This window comes from Pararge aegeria, chromosome 12 (assembly GCF_905163445.1).
Source record: "Pararge aegeria chromosome 12, ilParAegt1.1, whole genome shotgun sequence".
Taxonomy (NCBI): Eukaryota; Metazoa; Arthropoda; class Insecta; order Lepidoptera; family Nymphalidae; genus Pararge; species Pararge aegeria.
The window spans coordinates 7,506,275-7,526,565 of NC_053191.1; the positions used below are offsets into that span (position 1 = coordinate 7,506,275).

Here is a 20,291-nt window from a genome sequence, read left to right on the forward strand (position 1 = left end):
CAGAAGTTTATTCTTGCAAATTGTAAAGAAGTAAAAAGGTTAATTTATCGCAAAAAAGTTTACTTATGATAAACTTGACTTATTCTATATCACCAATAGGCGGAGTAAAATTAAATTGCTTCGTAAATATTGCTTCCAATCACAAACAATGTTTTACATTTACTTAAAAGCAAAGGCGCCATTAAAGGATACTGCTAATTGAGCTAGTAACAATTTCAGAGAATTCAGTTTATTGCGAAATATCCATCCATCTTTAAAAAAAAAAAATATTAAGTGTCACCCATGTGGGAGTTGACTGCAACACACAACGAGGAACATAATTTTCTGTAAATATAACAAAAACAATAACGAGCCTTACAGACTTAGTGTAAGCTCAAAAACCAAATTTTATGTTTAGTCCTCACCCAAGTAAACTCTACTTTTTCTTACATTGTATTCAATCTTACTTTTTAGTGTAATGTTTATTTTAAATTGTTGAGAAAGTGATGAGAAAACACATTAAGGAAATATCTTATTATTTCGTTTGTTTTTATGAATTCTATCACACTTGTTTTTTATATTCTTTAAACATACTTTACACTACAAAGTAATGAAAAGATTGTTTACATTATAACACTAGTAACAAAAAATGGAGTGTAATCTCAGGTGCTGCTCGGAACTTCTCCTTCTGCCACACGATGGATCCGATATCTCTTTGAATCCACGAAACGCTATGTTGCTCTCTTTCTGATTTATGTTTAAATAGTTAACGAAAAAACGAAAAAAATAAAAGACTTCAATGATAAATGTTAAACCAACTAAAAAGTAAACACATCTTTGTATGAATCAAGCTTGAATACTATGTGCAACAACTAGCTTTCAGTCGCAAAAACATTTACAACTACTACTAACTTCTATAGAAACTGTAGGTGTACACCAATAAAACTAAAACGTCTCCATAGCCCTTTTCAAGTTTACAGGAGTGATGCTTTATGTTGTGATTGCGTAAACAATGCATGTTTATGCGACAGCAGCAATCGCTGTTGAGTTGCTGTCATTTTTTGAAGAATTAATTACCTTGACTGCCTCCGAAACTCTTAATTAAATGTATATGAAATTCAAATACCACCACGGAATATAATCCTTCCTAACAAAACAACAAAATTATTGTTTTCGACGACGACGGAGTTATACCCGAACTTACATAAAAAAAATAAACAGTCTAATTAATAACCTGCATTTTCAAGGAAATACGTCGGTTAAAAACAATTTAATTTTAACAATAATGTTTCCACATTTCACCATTGTCCTTTGGGTCTTGTAGGTTACACTAAGTAGGCGGTTCGATTTGTAGCCACAAATAGTAAAAAAGCATTATTTTGTTAACAAAACAAATGTGCTATCATAATATTATAAAAACTTTTATAAACTATATTTAAAGGTAAATTACATAATCAATTCATTCTGTTGTCAAACAGACATTCTTTTAGCTATGTACTAGTGGCACAAACGGTATTAGAAGGTTATAAAATATATTACAATTAATAGCATATTGTAGTCTAGTATGTAAACTTGAATAATATTATTTTGGCGTGAAACATTAAAACTATGTTCGATTATGAGCACCGATAGGGAAGATTATTCTGATTACATATTAGTCCGCGCCAAACGTGACAAACGTAATTAGTCGGCTTTAAGCGTGGTTAACGCAAAGTTTTTTGGAATATCAACAACTTAGAAATTCTACTTATTCAGTAATTGTTACTTAAAATTACAAACAAACATTTTATGGAATTGATAATGCGCTTCCATAGATACTGCCATTACTTACAGCATTTCACACTAATTTATTAAAATTACATTCAAAAATAATATAGTCAGTTTACGTCATTTCCATTATAATAAACTTATCTGCCCTAGTGTCAGCATCTGTCAGTCTGTAGCCACTTTCTTGTATTGATGTGTGTGTGTATTTTCTCTTGCCTTTGTGAGCAATTTTTTTCTTACATTTTAGTGTATACGAATTAGAAACAGATAAATACAGCAATAAATTATTGTAATATAAACAATGTTTACATTATAATAATTTATTTCTGTATTTTTTATTAGACAGGAAAAAATTTCAGTATACACAAATATATATCATAAAGGATTTTATGCATATGTTAGAAAACAAATATCAACAAGAGTTGACATACCACTAGCCCTTATGAATCCGCAAACAAATAAAATTGTAACAAGATCAGTAGAAGAAGCCGAAATTTTTGTTAGTCTATTTGAACATGCATACGTTTGTGAGCCTCCTGGGATTTTACCAGAAGTACATACTCCAAGAGTACAGGCATCGTTAGAAGACATTGCGTTTACGCCGGTAAATGTTCGAAAGGCTATTAAAACTTTGGATGAGTCAAAAGCAAGTGGCCCGGATAATATTCCTGCTATTCTACTCCAAAAGTGTAGCGCTATTGTTAATCACATAACTTTACTAATGAATTTGTCATTTGCAACGGGTAAGCTACCAAAGGATTGGAAAATTGCAACTGTTACACCTATTTTCAAAAAAGGAAACAAATTAAACGCTGAAAATTATATCCGATCAGCTTGACAAGTATCTTGTGCAAGGCTACTGAAAAAGCATAGCTGGCAGTATAAGAGAATTTATAATTAAACAAAATATTATAATTCCAGAGCATCATGGCTTTACACCTAAAAGATCTACCGTTACTAATCTTCTACTAATGTCTTTGTAAATGGATATTAAACTGGGACAATCACCAGCCAACTGATATTATTTATCTCGATTACGAGAAAGCTTTTGACAGGGTGCCAATAAGTCGACTAGTACATAAATTAGAACACCTCGGCATACGTGGTAAACTCCTTATCTGAATAAAAGACTTCCTAAACGAAAGAAAATTCCGCGTGAGGATTGGCAAAGAAATTTTCAAGTATTCGCCGATCTGCAAAATGTTTTACATCTTCCTTTTTCCCTGTTCGCTGATGACACAAAATTCTTCGGGAACCCTATGCATCAGCATAAAATTATTCAACAAGATTTGAATGCTATTTTAAAGTGGACGAAGGAATGGCTACTATCGCTAAATGTCAATAAGTGCACTGTTTTACATCTTGGTAGGAAGAACCCACGGCTGCCATATTATCTAGATAATAAGCAATTGAAAGTGGTGGATACACAAAAAGACCTAGGCGTGATCATAAGCAGTGATCTAAAATGGGAAGCGCACATTGTGGCTATTGTCAGTAAGGTCAACTCTATCCTTTACACAATTAGGAAAGCATTTTTTAATATAAATAAGAAAACCTTCATACAGATATATAAGACATATGTAAGACCTTTATTGGAGTATGCTTTCCAGGTCTGGAGTCCCTATTTTGTTAAGGATATAGAAATGCTTGAAAAGGTTCAGAGACGAGCCACTAAACTGCCAAGAGAATTGAGAAATCTTTCATATGAGCAAAGGCTTGCAAACCTGGGACTCAGCACCCTCAAAAGTAGGCGAGAAAGAGGCGATCTCATTGAAACTTATAAAATATTAAATAAGTATTACAAAATACCGAATTTTGAGGAATTATTTTCAAAAAAGAGTAACCCCAGATTAAGGAGCTATGGTCTCAAACTTGAATATCAGCAGGCATCGTCTAATCCTTCCAAGCACTTTATCAGCAATAGAGTTATACAAATGTGGAATGCCTTGCCTGAAAATGTAGTGACAGCAGAATCACTGAATCAGTTTAAGAATAGACTGGATAAACATCAAAAAGACAAAGAGCGCAAGAAATGATATAGACGCATCAGCGAAAGCTGCTTAGTCTATTATATAATAATAATAATAATATATATACACACTGTATTTTTTTTACTTTTAGAATTTAACTCGACCAAAACTGTGGTACACTCTTAGTACCTATATAATGTAACAATTTTAACTAGACCAATTACATTCTATTAAAATATCAAACTGATAAGTATGTATCTTCTGACATTGCTTTTGTCAAGTTGTACCTGTAAAAGTATAACCATTTAAAATTATCACAATGCTACCATAAGAGTTATTAAGTATAATGAGATACAGTTAATTATAATTGGATATCACTTAGCACCAAATCTAGGTCAAAGAATAATTTTGGACACAATGTCTTTAGCTGCAGTGCAATAGCTAAGGTTATTCCCAAACTCAAAAATTTAAGTAACCAACATAGCACAAATGTAAGGTTATGAGACCAATTGGCGCTGGTCTCCGATGGTGCTGGAATGACTTTCACACAATGGTAAAAACAACATTGGTAGACCCGTTAACTAGGTGGATAGACAGCATTGAATGAGCCACAGAGAGGCGCTGGACACAAGCAGTACACTGAAATTAAACTCTCATTGAGTTAAGAGACTAACAGTGTATTTATATGATGTTTATTGTTTAATTTATTAATAATTATTATTAGTTTATTAAATATTTGAATAACCAATAAGTGGATTAATATGAAAAGTTATATTATTAAAAAAGGTAAAGTATCACTTTACAAAAGTCAGATCAATACACGACTTGTCACTTTGTACTTAGCATTAAGTTTAATTCTTACCTAGACAAAGATGCTATTTCCACATTCCAAATGTCAGTGATTAGCCAGGCAATTGACATTCACATGAGGTGTCTATTAGTTAAATATAGTGATTTCTTAAAGCCAAAAAGCTTTGACTCTGCATTATTTCTTGCCTTACCTAATCTTCACTGGTGCCTTCATCTGCAGCTGGAGTATGCCATGTCAATCTCTCTTCGTAGAACTGTATTACAACTTGGGGACATCGCACATTCGCCTGTTTAGCCGGTACGAGGTCCGCCTCGTCAGTTCCTTGCCATTTCATTAAGAACATCAGCTCACCACTACTATCAGTTGCACCTGTTAAACCATAAACAGTTTAGATGTTATTAGCTCTTGGTTAACCTGCTTTATTGGTCTAATATTGTTACCATGTTGTGCTATAGATAGCAGGTTTGAGAGCATGTTTAGCTGTTGTACCCTGTTATCATCACTAACATGAGGTGGTAACAATACCTAAAACCTACCTACAAGTATTAGAGCAGATTGGGCAAAAAATTACAGCACCCGAGCAGGTTTACTCTATAAGCACCTTTGAAATGTTACGTCTGTCTGTATATCTATCACTGATTCGGAAGACGGATTCTACCAAAAAGAAGCAGGCAAGGAACTCTCAACCAATAAGTTGCTCTCTTCCACTGTTCGTGATCAAAAAATGTGTTTCCAATAGAGATAATTTTTTATCTAGCAATGTTTGTTTATATAAAATCTGGTTTGATAAAATGTGTTTATCCTACCATTAGTACTTCAGAACTTACCTATAATTTTCTCTGGCTCCAGGCCTCTATCAAAGCCAGCTGTCTTTTTGTCATCACTTTTACTCTTCTTAGCTCCTTTTAAGTCAGCTGTTGCAGCTGACGATTTCCTCTTTTTTACATCCTTTTCGATTTTGGTTACTTTGCCCTCTATAAAATATAATACATTTATAATATATATTATACTTACTAAAATGTTTTGGCCACAACCTACTCGTTTTTTTGCATGCCCGAAGGTTGGCTGGCACAAAATGCATTAGGTCTGCCTTATGTAAAGTTTTTTTGGTTGTGCAATGCAGTGAATAAATAAATAATAAATAAAACGTTCATAATAGTAATAAATAATTTAAGATTGAACTGCATTGAATACATTAGCGCTTTTAGATAAAGCCCTACCAGCTTCCATCTTGGAAGTCACCCTTTGTCAAGAGTGTATAGGCATCTTATAGGCAAGCACACTCTACCTTAGGCTGCATCAGCATTTAACATAAGGTGTGATTTTACTGCCAAGAACTAGTTTATAATACATTTAAAAAAAAAACAGCCAACTTCAAATAAAAGAGGTTCTCAATTGAGTGGATTTTTTTTTTGTCATATTTGTACCTTTAAGGACAAATATTGATTGACTTTAAAAATACTTTTTACATTATAAATAAATAAATGAATATACTACAAAACACACATCGCCATCTAGCCAATATTTTTGTAAATTATATACATAAATACTTAGAAAATACATAAACACACCCACACACTGAAAAACATTCATGCTCATCACACAAACATTTTCCAGTAGTGGAAATCGAACCCTTAGCCTTGGAATCAAAAAGCAGGGTCGCTGCAAACTGCCCCAATAGGCTGTCAAGTTATACTGGCTTATAATAAATATATCTCAATATAATAATTATTATTTCCTTGTACATAACCTTTAAATAAACCAGATTTCAGGAATACTAGAGAACATCTGAAAAAAATATATTTCATCTTCTTACCAGCTTCTTTTTTCTTCCTTGCATCTTCAAAGGTTTGTATTAAGTCAGGACAGTCAAGATTTTCTTCTGGCTCCCAGGTATTATCCTCGTCATTGTAACCTTTCCATTTCAAAAAGTATTCCACCTGAAAGAATTTTATCATAGTATATAATAATAAAATGGTTACATTAATCTTTCAAGTACAATTAGTTTTTTTTTGGCTTATGATAGACCTTTTAAACTAACATGTAATTTTGCATTTATAATATTAGTTGGATGAGGATTGAATAGGACTTACCTTCCCATTTCTAACACGACGGTCTAGAACTTTTTCCACTGAGAATTCTTCTTCCCCCTCTGGAGCAGCACCATCTTTCTTATCAGCCATCTGGTCAAAATATCAGACTTATAATAATAGTAGCCATTTTCCTCATTTTTTTTTTCTCTTTTTTTTTAATCATGTGACCTCTGTTTTTTTTTCCAGGCTAAAAATTATCTATATCCTGTAGAATGCAATCTATCTCTTTGCCAAAATTTATTAAATCTGTTCATTGGTTTAGGTATGAAAAGGTAACAGATAAACAGTTACTTTCAGACTTATAATATTATAATTATGTATAATATCATACACTGGAATCATAAAGGGAATTATTAATTACAGTTGCTTTGATCTTCTAATGATGTTGGAAGTTATAGTTGGTTCCTATTTGCTAGTATTTATATCTTTAAACAACATTTATAGGTTAAAGATTTTAACAACATAGGGGGTTTATTAGTGTATATTCCTTAAGGAAACTACAGATAAAGCTTGGTAAGTATTCCACTTGACTTCTTCTAGTGGTTATCTTATTTGACTGCAGATAACAATGTCCTGGGTTCGATCCCCGGGTCAGGTTAATTAATTTTTTGGCAATTAATTGTTTGGAAATTATTAGTGGTTTTTCACCACCATGCCTTGAAGAGTATGTTAAGCTGTTGATCCTGCAGCTGATCTAATTCCGTTTAGGATGGATTTCCAATGTCATTGTATTAAGGTTGTGCACTATAATACCTCTCACATAGTTGGAAAATCTCTCCAGAAAAATGGTCAGGCAAACTGATGTTTACTTAAATTGCATCATTGAAAGTTAAAAAGACCTCAAACAGAGTCCAATATTCATAAGATTCTTCAATCTGAGATACCTCTACAATCAAATCAGTACCACTACCAAAGAGTGTTTTATTCACTACTGCCACAAGTTTAACTAGAATCCAGGCGGTTTCACAAATGGTTGGTAGGTATGTTGTTATACATCTGTATCTATGTTTATCATAAAGCTGTTTGTTTATTTGGTGAACGCGCTATTTTTGGTAACTTCCAGTTGGTTTTGAAAACTTTAATGCATTTAAAAACCCGATTATTTTAAAATGTTATGGATTATTCTATATCACGCGGCAACCCATATGAAGTGAGCATTGAGCAAATGAAGAAAAAGCGCGGGCGGTCGATTCGAAACGCTATTTAAATAACGGGCTGGGGTTTTACGAGTAGAATAGCGGATGAAAGTTTGTATGGCAAATTTTTATCACAATTAGTCTGCTTTACGCAGACAAAATCGCAGCGAACCCCTGGTAATACAGAAAACTTAGGTTATAACCGCCATTTTGTACAAAACGAGATCCGACCGCTAACCAATAGCAGTTCCAAACAATGTAGCGTAACCAACACTTTTTATAGGGGATATAAACAATAAGGACGCAAAGTACCTACCTTTTAATAACAAAATAGTTTGATTATACACGAAATTCACACAGAAATCACAAAGCGAGCCGTACTTCAGGATGAAAAATGCCGCAAAACCAAAGATGAAAAGTCAGATATAATAACACTTGGCAAACCCCATAGACACGGATTATTAAACAGACAAGAATACTAGCTCATAGCTGGTACCACAAACCCTTAACCTATGGAGGGTAGAGGTAAGGAGAGTCATCTTATATGGGAGAAAAGTTGAAAAAGTGTCCAGTTGTTGCGCTAAATAACAGTTCAAAAATCCTCCACAATGGCGCTGGTGGATGCACAGGGTATGGTATGAATGTAGCAATCGTAGATGAATTGAAGTATGCCGAGTTAAAAAATTTAATGTCATTATCGACTAAAGTAGTTAATTATTGAGAATTTCAACAACTTACGTTGTACAAAATATTGTGGTAAATATAACCTTACTTCCTTGTTTACCTTGTTTATTTTTCAAGCCTACTCTAACAATATTTATATTTGGCGCTTCTTTTAAGAGTTACCCTGATGCAAATGTAGCGTCATCCTAATTTAATACATTTTGACGACACTTTTTCATACACAGATGACTCTCCTTACCTCTACCCTCCATACCCTAGATTAGCCCTATGGAACTACTGAAAACAAGTTATTATTTTGACTCCTATTTGCTGGTAACTTTTAAAGATTTTTTTTATGGCGCGAGTAAATGAATAGCCAGCCCTGCATCTCATAGTCATGTCGCTATCGATTCTAAAAACCTCTAGAAAGCCCTCTAAAAGTAACAAAAATTTATCATTCTTATCGTCATATGTTTTCAAAGGACATATTTGAAAAATATATCGCCTTAAAGAAAAAAAGAGAAACGTAGACGTAATCTTTTTAAAAATTTTCATGCTAAGAATAATAATCGACTAAGTTTTTGATAAGAAAATACGATATTAGCGGTCCAGACTCTTCGGTCCGGCAATAGTTTATTCAAGTAGGTTCATCAAATTAATCGCATACATCAAATCCATAAATTATCCAAAATAGTCTTCATCGAATCCAAAAATACTTTAATCGAGTAACCAATATTGGTACAAATATTGTTTTACAGCTTTATGCCAAGTGCCAAGTACCCAACTGCCGTCATACCATGTGATGTTGAAACCTAAAAAAATATAATAATATTATGTCAAATAGTAATGAACGATGATAAAGAGGGCGCCTCGGACTGAAATCTTTGAGAGAGATTATTTTCCCTGTATGGGAAAGTTGTAAATAGTTTTCAATAAAATTTCTTCGTGCGCTAGCACTGAAAGGATAGCATCAAATGAAAAGTGAATAAGTTTAGCTAGTGAGTGACGACAGTGATGGAAAACCATAAAGTGTGTGCCTGTTAAAACAAAAAGCTATCATCGCATACTTATCCCAACGCCATTTTGAGGCGAAATTTTGTAAGTGCCAAGTATTTTGCAATATTTTCCATTCTTACGCTCTTACAGGCCGTTATTGTTTTATATTTAAACGAATGAGAGTAAAAAGCGTTCGTAATAATACGGATCATAATCGAGGTGCATTAGTGTCAGCTCGGGATAGTGGGTGCCCCGAGGTACCTAGGTTGGTTTAAAGCTGTCAAGACCTTTTAATTAGATTACAAGGGATCCCTGTCGTTAATTACTTCATAAAGATACTTAAGTTAATTCCGCTATAATTACTTTTGAATAAAGGAAACGAAGTGTTAAATATTGGCGTGGCCTGTTATCGGTGTCGTTTCCGACTGTTACAGATAGCGAGAGCGGAGAATGGCCCGAGGCGGCGGGATCATTCTAAATAACTGACGGACAACGCCGGCCCGCAGCTGGCTCAAGCAGTATGTTTTACACTTTCTTTGTTTGTATATATGAATTACTATATAGGGGTGGATATTGTGTTGTCTAAAGCTCATAATAATAAACCAACATTGAGTACAGAACATGTCCTCAAGTTTAGTCTTAAGCATAGATCTACTGATTCTTGAGAATCTGTCCTTAACTCTGTTGTTTTTTTTAATACAGGCCATAGGTGTATGTTTACCATATTGATACAATCACATTGAAAGATATACAACCATCATCATCATTCTTAGCCTATTAATGTCCCAATGCTAGCCGTTATCTTGGGATGGGTTTAGGTAAAGAGAAAATAAGTGGAGTAGAGATTTCTGGGGAGTCTACTCATACTGCTTCAGAACTAACATATACATACTTAATTTTTAGGTTAGGAATAAGATTTTGTTCAATATAATATAAACCATAGTAATAATAATTCAAAATTTTACAATAAACCGAATACTTAGTTTTGTGTGATCCCATACAGAACTTTTTTTATACACACCTAAACACACTCACTGTCATAGGGTAAAATAATTAACTTTCAATATGAGTAGTAGGAAGAGTCTCTCTGTGCTCCTGTCCTTTGTTTATTTACTATTAGTTTTTTTCATTATTTTTTTAGTTAATAATCAATTTAGAAACACTATTGGTAAACCTAAAGGTGTAGGTGGCTGGATTATTACTCTCACATTTATCATGCACCTAGTAATCTAAGAAGACAAGTAATCAGAACATGTAGGTGAAACATTGCAACCTCCTGTAAATAATTGTCTAAGATTTGTTGAGTTTGTTATAAATCTTTTGCCTGTTTTCACTAATAAAGTACAAGGCAATGTCTAAGTAAATAAATCCTAATTCAAAAAAAGATTCTTAGGCAATGCCTTAGTAAATAAACCCTAATTCAAAAAAAGATTCCTAGGCATATATTTACCTTTCACCAATCGATTTTAACTTGGCAACTCATATAATGATACCTGTCTATGCTTCTTGCCCCAAGGTATGGTATTTTTCGTATGGATTTAAGTTTATTAAAGAAAAAAACAGAATTTATACTTTTTTCATCTTGTAAAGTCTCAGTTTTAGAGTCCCCTAAACTTTACGATCCATCGAATTGCTGAAACGTTAGTATTGTTGTTAGACAAAACATAGTTCAAGAAACATATCTTTTTCCCTAGGAATTGAGGAACTAAACCAAGGAATAACTCCTTGGTATAGTGAAAACGGGAATCAGACAATTATTCACATGAGGTTCGCAACTAATAATGGTCACACAAAGATTTTAAAAATTCCATTTTTGTGCATAACAAATAAACTAAATTGCAAGTAATTAATAATTAATAGATTTTGAGTAATAATGCGATTCTTCTATGTAATATAACACAAAGATGCATCAACCTACTCTTCCCAACTTTGATGTGTGGAAATATATTATTCTATTATCTATATTATAGTTATTTTAATTAAAATATAATAATGTGTTGCATTGATCATAGATGTCTACATGATCAAGGAATGAGGACAATTTAAAAAAAAAATAATTTAACATAGTATTGTTTTACATATTGCTAAAGAGTCCTGAGATGTTTGTTATATTCATGAGCAACAGTGAAATAAAGATAACATTTCCCCCACAGGCGAATGTTGGGATGATAGGTGGTCTAGTTGGAAAACATTTGTGTGTTTTTGTTTGGCCCAATATTGAAGCCACGCTCCTATTTAGTAATAAAACAATATTTAAGGATCAATTACTAATAATAATTTATGTTCCTAGGAAACCTGATATATAGCTTAATGGTCAAAATAAAAATATTCAATTGTATTGTAAATAATAAAATAGTGATTGTGTTGATATTTAATTTAATGTATTTATTATGATTTTATGAAAGTATGGTATACTGAAGAAGTCATCCTATATCTTGTAATCTCCAGGACACAAAATAAAATATATCTACTCTAAGGCCTTTACTGTCACCTGACATTTTTGGATATTCTAACACCTAATTCTTGATCCCAACTTGTTCCAACACAGAATGTACTCTACTACTGGTCAGTTTTATTTACAAGACAACACCAAAAAAATGTACCTATATAATTATGGGTCTGATAATGAGAAACCAATAAAATCATGATGATGCTGAGAGAATGCATTATTGAAATAATCATTTCATCTCTTTTATAAAAGTAATAACCAGTTGTTATAACCTAGCACAGCACAGTTGGAATTAAAAAAATAATGTTATTATAGTGTGATCCCATACTGATTCAAATTTCACATTTGTTTCAACTGTCAAACCTTTATTATTATTATAAATGTTTGTTTGCTGAAAACTAATTAGTGTCATTCCACCATTTTAATTGTATTTTAAATTACATGTATTTTAAATGTACCAATGTGTTGTTTCACATCCAAAACAGCAATTTAAACAGTGACCGAATATCCAATTCTAAATAAGAACACACATAATACATAAATTATGATTTATTATTAATATTTATAAAAACCTATCTTAAGCAACTAACTAAAATAGGTCATATGCACATTATGGTCACTAAAATTTGGTATTAATAATTACAGGGAAAAATGCCACGTCCTGGCAGCCTCAAGGATCCTGACATTGCTGAGTTGTTCAGTAAACATGATCCTGAAAAAATATTTGAGGACCTCCGTGAAATTGGCCATGGGTCCTTTGGGGCGGTATACTATGCCCGCTGCAATCTCACCAAAGAGATTGTGGCGATTAAGAAGATGTCCTACCTGGGGAAGCAAAGTGAAGAGAAGTGGCAGGATATCTTGAAGGAGATAAAGTAAGTGTCTTGACTACCACATTATTAATCTAGCTATCTCTTGCAATTTTCACCATGCAATCTGTTGCCTGTTTATGGGTACAGGCTATACAAAAGTGTTATAATTTATTTTTCAATGACAGTCAATTCCTGTTGTTAGCGCATTAGACAAACAAAAATATTCTGAGGTCTGCCTCAGGGATTAGTATTTTGTACCTAAACAAGTTTGTCAATTAAGTTGACATTTCAACGAAAAATTCGAAAAGAAAAGATTTTTCCCCACTGGCATATACCGGAAAGCTAGCTACCGCCCATTGTTTCGCATCGCTGTTTATACGAGTGATTTTATATTCCATATACGAATAATAAAGATGAGTAGGTTTTTTGATAGCCCACTTTTTGAGGATGTACAGCATTTCTCAAAAAGTAAAATTTAAACATTTTTAAATCGGAGAAGAGAGTTTGTATGAAAGTGAGTAATTATTTAAGTTAATAAAAACTGTATTAAGGTCAGCAATTAAAATGTTAAAACACCGCATGTTTATAAAATTTCACCCTTAAATGCGGTTACTTCCAATCATGTAATAATGCACTCTTGTAATCGTGAATAAAATCTGGAAAGTTTAGACCGATTTAAAAAATCATTTTGCATCATTTACCCAATTCTTTAAAAAGGTTATGAGCTATTTTACATTGCGCTTATTCCCTAAGGCGGGTGAGGCAATGGGTATCAGAGTATGTTGCGTAATAAAGCGCGGATAAAAATTTGTACTGGAAAATTATCAAAATTTTACGAGGATGAAGTAGCTGGGGACCATTAGTAGTTAGAGACATTGATCATCTTGGGATCTTGTAAAGGCAGTTAAAGCTATATATGTGCACTCGCACCCGAACAAATTTGTTCGCGAGCATCTTAGGAATACCTTTGGAAATTTTCTAAAGCAGTTGGCGAAAAGTTCGCAAGCCAGTCAGACCAGCCATTCGAGGCGTTTAGGGTAACCAAGTCGTACTTCTGTGCTTGTGAAGGTCTGAACCCACTTTTTACAACGTGGAATAACACATATAAATTGTACGCAGGTTCCTGAAGCAGTTGGATCATCCTAACACTATAGAATATAAGGGGTGTTATAAAAGGGAGCATACAGCATGGCTTGTTATGGAGTACTGTGTAGGGTCTGCTTCCGATATAATTGAGGTAAGTGTAAAATTAATATTTAAAATACTAATATATAAAAATTAATTGCGTGTATGTCTCACAAAAATTCGATAATTTGTATATTTTATTAGTTTGCTCATGACAATTGCCAACACAAAAAAAAACAATATGACAGGAATAGTTAAAAAAGAAGATGTTAAGAAATGTAAAGTAGCTTCCGGATAATCGGAGAAAGCAAAATTTGTAATTTGGTGGGTATTGCTTTTAAGTTATTACGTTCTTGAGATAGTACAATGCCTATGTAGCCATCTAGTTTACAACATATGTATATTTACACATAAAATAATTAAGGTTTTAGCTGACTAGAAGGAGTCGGTTTCAAACTTAACGCGTTTTCAACATATTTATTTTATATCTTTTTTATCAGTTGATTTCGATATAATTATATTCCTTTGATTTCAATGCTTCGTTTATTATTGTACTGCGACTAGCTCCTATTAACTTTTACTCATATTTCAATGATAAGAAGATTACTAAAGGTCTTCGAAAATAAATGGATAATACTACAATAGTTTAGTTAACAGTATACTTTTCAGTTTTAGTTTTAAAAAAGGTATATAAAGGTACAGAACACAGATACTTGACTAATTGAGTGATCATAACACATTATGCCAAGCTAATAAACAACATAATTTAGGTATTCGAAATTAAATGTGCAATTTCCGAATGAGGTCATTTCTTAGAACGAGACGTGATTTAAAAGAACAACTTATGACAAGTCCTCGTTGCGAGCTTTTGAGTCATCTTGCAGTCACTTGCCTTACGGCATAATTATGTATTATCAGTAGATACGTTTAACGTTTTTGGATGTATATAAAACTAAATTATTAATCATTTTAGGAGTTATTATCGAAAAATTTCCTTATTTCTGATAACCGGTTTTTGACACATAATGAATACATACAATTGTAATTTACCGAAAAATACGCGTTCAAATAAACACATTGTTAATTAAGCCAGCATTTTTTTTAATAAATTTCGATTGTCCTACTAAATTATTTTAGTGAATAAAAAATATTGGCCAGTCTCGAGTGATAGGTTATCAAGTACGCGTAAACAACGTTACTTGCATAGCACTTATGACGTTCTTACAAAAAACGATTACATCCTTTAAAAAATTGTATTTCCGTTAAAAAATAAAACTAGGTAGGTATTCAATTTATTAAAAAAAATCTATTTATTATTTACAAAAATAAAATGATTTTTTTTAAGGTGTTGATGATCTAAATACCTACTGATACAAATTCAATACTCGACAGCTCAAAGCATTTCGAACAAGTTAAGGCATTTCTGTGTTCGTGGTTGTAAAACTAAATAACCATTTTTTTTTATCATCAATCCTGGGCACAATTCAGTACTCCATGTATTGTATTGGGGTGCCCAGGTTAAAATACACAAAATTTATCGATATAGATTACATATTGGCACTCAACACAACAACAACATTGCGGAAATCCATGATATATTATGCAAATTAAGCTTAATTTGCTATACTCCGCGAAAAGCAGGAGAATCTGTATGGTGTAATTTCATCCATCAATCCTTATATTCCACACATTCCCACCTTCATCTTCGGCAATGTAACCTTTGCACGTTTATCTCCGAAACCGGAGCATTCTCAGGAGATGTTGACTTTATAATGAATAATTGATCATAACACTGCACATACATTTGGCGTGTGGTGATGGCAGATCAGAATACAATAATTGTCGCCATTCTCGCAAGTGACGTGCGAGGCGACTAATGTAATATAGCCGAGAACTGGCAGCAACGTCCTCTGTGCTATCTCCATCTGTCCCCGTCTATCCAGCGCGGCGTGGTGAATATTAGCTAAACCTTCCGTTTGGAGAGACCTTTAGTCCAGCAGAGTTATCTACATCGTACATTTATTTAAGGAAACGTAAGCGTATCATTCTCGTCTCCCACTTAAATGAATAGTATCGTTGCAATTGGAATGTTCATGATCACCTGTTAGGGGTAGGTATCATCATCATCATCTCAACCGATAGACGTCCACTGCTGGACATAGGTCTTCGGTATAGAGTTCCAAGTTCCACGGTTGTGTGCCGCTTGAATCCAGCGGCTACCTGCGAAGCGCTTAATGTCGTCTGTCCACCTCGTTGGAAGTCGACCAACGCTGCGCTTACCAGTTCGGGGCTGCCATTCCAGCACCTTGGGACCCAAACATCCATCCTTTCTCCGAAATATGTGCCCGGCCCATTGCCACTTCAGCTTGCGAGTCGTTGAGCTTGTCGGTAACTATGGTTCTTCAACGAACCACATTTCTGATTTGATTGCCTAGAGTTACTCTGAGCATAGCTCTCTCCATCGCCCGCTGACTGATGACTCTGAGCCTTCTTATGAGGCCCATCGTAGGGGTATGGCAGCAGCTAAATTTAAGTTATACCCCTAAAATTTTATGCTGCATTTAAAATTATTTAAAACGCTCTAACCATGTTGTTAAAGCAAAAATTCACACCCAAGGTTTTTTTATCCTTTACCTAATCCTTAATTCGGTCTCCTCTATAAGCCTACATTTAAGATATTTCCTTAGTATTGCTATTTCAACTATACTTCTGTACAAGAAGATGCTATTTCCGGTGTTAAATGGATTGTTAATTACTTACGTTATAAATGTCACTCAGGTTCACAAACGCCCGCTACGCGAAGAAGAAATCGCCGCGATATGTGAAGGAGTTGTTTGCGGTCTGTCATATTTGCACAGTCTTGGGAGGATTCACCGCGACATAAAAGCTGGAAATATTCTGCTTACGGAGCTCGGTACAGTAAAATTGGCAGACTTCGGCAGTGCCAGCATAAAATGTCCCGCCAACAGTTTCGTCGGTACGCCATACTGGATGGCGCCTGAAGTTATCCTTGCCATGGATGAAGGACAATATGATGGGAAGGTGAGTTATGTACAAGTAAAGTTATCGCCATAACATTCATATAATCCAGACAGCGGTGGGTGGCCGAGTAGCAACGACTGCGGCCTGTCATTCTGAGTTATGTGTGTTTTAAGCAATTAAATATCACTTCCTTTAACCTTTAGTTCTTCTAATGTTTCAAAGAGGCGTATGAAGTCTACCAATCCGCGCCTGGTAAGCCAATATAAAAAACGCTAGAAATATCAATGGATTACTGATTATTTATAAGCGATGATAGCCTAGCGGTTCAAGATTCGTTTTTAATTAATGTAATTAAATATCACTTTGCTATCTGCTTTAACTGTAAAGGAAAAAATTGTGAGGAAACCTGCACACCTGAGAGTTCTCCATAATGTTCTCAAATGCGTGTGAAGTCTACCAATATGCACTTGCTTACACGGCCAGCCACCACATGCCGCCACCGGCATGATTTTTGGAGTTTTCTTACATTTTATACAAACTCGCAGCACACGTTTGACTATGGTGGCCGCCACACGCTATAAATCTGTAGCATTCGGCGTTTTGTGGTTGAGGCCAGTGGCCCGAGTGCGGGGACACTAAATCTAAACTCTATTATATATATTCCTAACCCTACCCTATTATATTATATACACAAAATTTATTATTACTTAACCCTATTATATTATATGCACAAAATTTATTATTATCTAACCTTTTATATTATATACTCCAAATTTCATCCAAATCAGTACAGCCCTGTTGCCGTTTAGGAGTTAGGTGACAAACACAACAGACAATTTTTATAGATTACACTTTTCATATTTGTTAACAATATTGCCGAATATCATGGACACCGCAATGAATATATAAAGAAATCTTAGACACTAGCTTTTTATGTTTCATATATTCCAGTTATAGTAAGTAACTTTGGCAATTATTTGTAGGTGGATGTATGGTCTCTCGGCATTACGTGTATCGAACTGGCAGAAAGGAAGCCTCCGTACTTCAATATGAATGCTATGTCTGCTCTCTACCACATCGCTCAAAACGATTCGCCTACTTTACAAGTAAGTTAAATATTTTGCTAGCAATTGTCATTCGACAATAGTATTTTTACTGCCTCGTTGGTCTAGTAGTTAGCATATTCAACTACGAGGTCCTCGGTTCCAATCCCGGGTTGGGCCAAAAACTGTTGGGTATTGCTATTGCTAAAGAATTTTATTGTGACAATAGTCCTTAAAGCCCACCAACCCGCATTCGAGCAGCGTGGTGGATCTATGCTCTAAAATCGCCTCTATGTGGTCCTGTACCCAGCGATGTGATGTTAAAATGCAGCAGATGATGATTTTGATGAATAATGCTTGTATAATACTGTTACTGGCCTTAAATGTGTCGTTATGCTGTCGGTACAAATGGGAAATTTCAAATAGCGTTTATATGTAAATATTGAGGTATTTCTAATACATAATGATAATTTATCATTTGTGGCTACAAACTTTAATAGAAATTACTTTTTTTCTTCAGGCTCCGGAATGGACGGACACATTTCGATATTTTGTTGAAGCGTGCCTGCAAAAGAACCCCCAGGACCGTCCGTCGTCTACGAAGCTTCTATCTCATCCATACATCACACGGCCTCGATCAATCAACGTCCTTGTTGATCTAATACAGAGGACCAAGGCTGCTGTAAGGGATCTAGACAACTTGAATTATAGGAAAATGAAGAAAATTCTTATGGTTGATGGGGACAATGAGAGTGCTATTGGTGAGTTGATAATACTAACTTTATTAATATTTACAGTATCTTAGATTTAATTGTCCACCAATCCAAACTGGGCCAGTGTGGTGGACTACACCTAAACGCTTCTAATTTTGGGAGGAGCCCAGGGCACTATAGTGGGCCAGTAAAGGGTTGATATCATTATGATGATGATATTTAGGTTCATCAAGGATATTTCAAGATTGTGTACATTTAGTTACTTTCCTAAAGAATCCGAGTATAGGTTCGATTTTAACTTCTTTAAAAATGATGATGCAAATTAGGCATAATTTAAACACATTAAGTTTGAGTAATTTTTTTTGATTTTTCACTACATGCAGATTACACTGCGTGTAGTAACTGCCTACCTTGGATTTTGAGATTTTACTATTGCAACTTCTAGCCAATAAATACTTTGGCATAAAATTAGACATTTAATAGTCCAACGGACTAAACATGGTAGAACACAAGAATGCAGGAAATCGGGTGAGTTCAATATGCTATGCTTGCTAGTGAATTGCTCTAAATCTCATTATGCGTTCCACCGATTCACCGAATTTGAACAGCAACCTTAGAAATTGTCATGTTAACTGACTAATTAACCTGCCATTTTATATGGCGGATCGAACGTCAAATTTCACACCTTAATATGAATTTGGCAGATTTTCGCTACTCCAAAGTTTATGGGCACATATGTCGTATTCTCGTATCTAGGCCATATATTGCGACACCGGTACCGATTGCTAAAATCCATAGTGATGGGGATGATTGCAGGGAAAAGAGGGGTTGGAAGGCGAGAGAAGTCTTATTCCCTTTTTTAGTGAAAACGGGCATTTGAAAGCAGGGTCACTGCCCACCACACCAACCGGCCGTCAAATTATACGGGAGAACTCTTCCGTTCCGTGTATTCCATGGACGAGGAGAAGTTGCCGACCTTCAGTAATGGCGAGGCATTTGAAGGAGAAGAAGGGGTACTTTATTACTTTATTATCTCTATTTTTTCCACGCACGTGTAGGTGACAGCGAAGAAACCGCTGAAGAACGGTCTGGCGGAGACAGCTCCAAGTCAAACTCCGCTACATCAGAACACAGCGCAGCCGGCGCCTCCAGCCAGAGTTCGTCTTCCGGCAGTCTACGAAGACGGCCACATCCTGTACGTTATTCATGTATAGCTGTAGTTTTAGTATGCATTTTTTTAATTTTCAGTAACCGAAAAGTGTGTGTGGTCGTAGATGGAACAACAGGCTTAACTAGAAAATGCCTGTTCAAAGTTTCTCCAATGTATTTGTTATGTTGAATATTTAGATATCAGCGACGAGTAACTGATTGACGTGTGAACTATGTGTATTAGTACATAACTCGTCGATGCTTTGCCGCATCGAACGAAATCATTTAACTAAGGCTATTCAACTATCGAGCGAGCGAAAGTAATGCCTTAACTTTATTAATCATACATTTTTCGGGGATGAAAACTAGCCTATGTGTTAATCCATGGTATAATCTATCATAACTCCTAATTTCAGTTAAATTGCTTAGGAAGTTTTTCCGCGAAAGTAACAAACATCCATCCATCCATTCTTACGAACTTTCGCATATATAGTTGGCCTACTAGGCAACATTTTCAAGTTTACTTTGGATTTCGGTTTTCACTTGCTCCATTGAATAATCAGCTCGAAGTCGGTCTGCATCGTAAAATTGACGATTAAAAAT

The 20,291-nt window shown here is 34.5% G+C and overlaps 2 protein-coding genes across 5 annotated transcripts in view; one reads left to right on the forward strand and one right to left on the reverse strand.

The window, feature by feature from the left end:
* Positions 1-3,804: 3,804 nt before the first annotated feature.
* Positions 3,805-8,214, reverse strand: LOC120627992 (chromobox protein homolog 1-like). 2 transcript variants are annotated; one of them, XM_039896152.1, is made up of 6 exons: positions 7,374-7,951; positions 6,621-6,710; positions 6,344-6,467; positions 5,355-5,501; positions 4,718-4,896; positions 3,805-4,003 (listed from the first exon to the last, which is right to left on the reverse strand). In XM_039896152.1, the coding sequence occupies exons 2-5, from the start codon at positions 6,708-6,710 to the stop codon at positions 4,718-4,720; spliced, it is 540 nt and encodes a 179-aa protein (XP_039752086.1). In that variant the 5' UTR covers positions 7,374-7,951; the 3' UTR covers positions 3,805-4,003. The 2 variants fall into 2 exon arrangements, with proteins under 2 accessions (XP_039752086.1, XP_039752085.1); XM_039896151.1 differs by lacking the exon at positions 7,374-7,951 and adding an exon at positions 8,073-8,214 and having other exon boundaries at positions 3,806-4,003.
* A 1,076-nt stretch (positions 8,215-9,290) lies between these two features.
* Positions 9,291-20,291, forward strand: part of LOC120628437 (serine/threonine-protein kinase Tao) — a 32,417-nt gene continuing 21,416 nt past the window's right edge. For all 3 annotated transcript variants that reach the window (XM_039896810.1, XM_039896811.1, XM_039896812.1), the window contains exons 1-8: positions 9,291-9,517; positions 9,850-9,933; positions 12,510-12,739; positions 13,796-13,913; positions 16,580-16,843; positions 17,767-17,889; positions 18,347-18,587; positions 19,598-19,734. In XM_039896810.1, the coding sequence (XP_039752744.1) occupies positions 12,516-12,739; positions 13,796-13,913; positions 16,580-16,843; positions 17,767-17,889; positions 18,347-18,587; positions 19,598-19,734 (1,107 nt within the window). In that variant the 5' untranslated portion in view covers positions 9,291-9,517; positions 9,850-9,933; positions 12,510-12,515. The remainder of the gene's footprint in view (positions 9,518-9,849; positions 9,934-12,509; positions 12,740-13,795; positions 13,914-16,579; positions 16,844-17,766; positions 17,890-18,346; positions 18,588-19,597; positions 19,735-20,291) is intronic.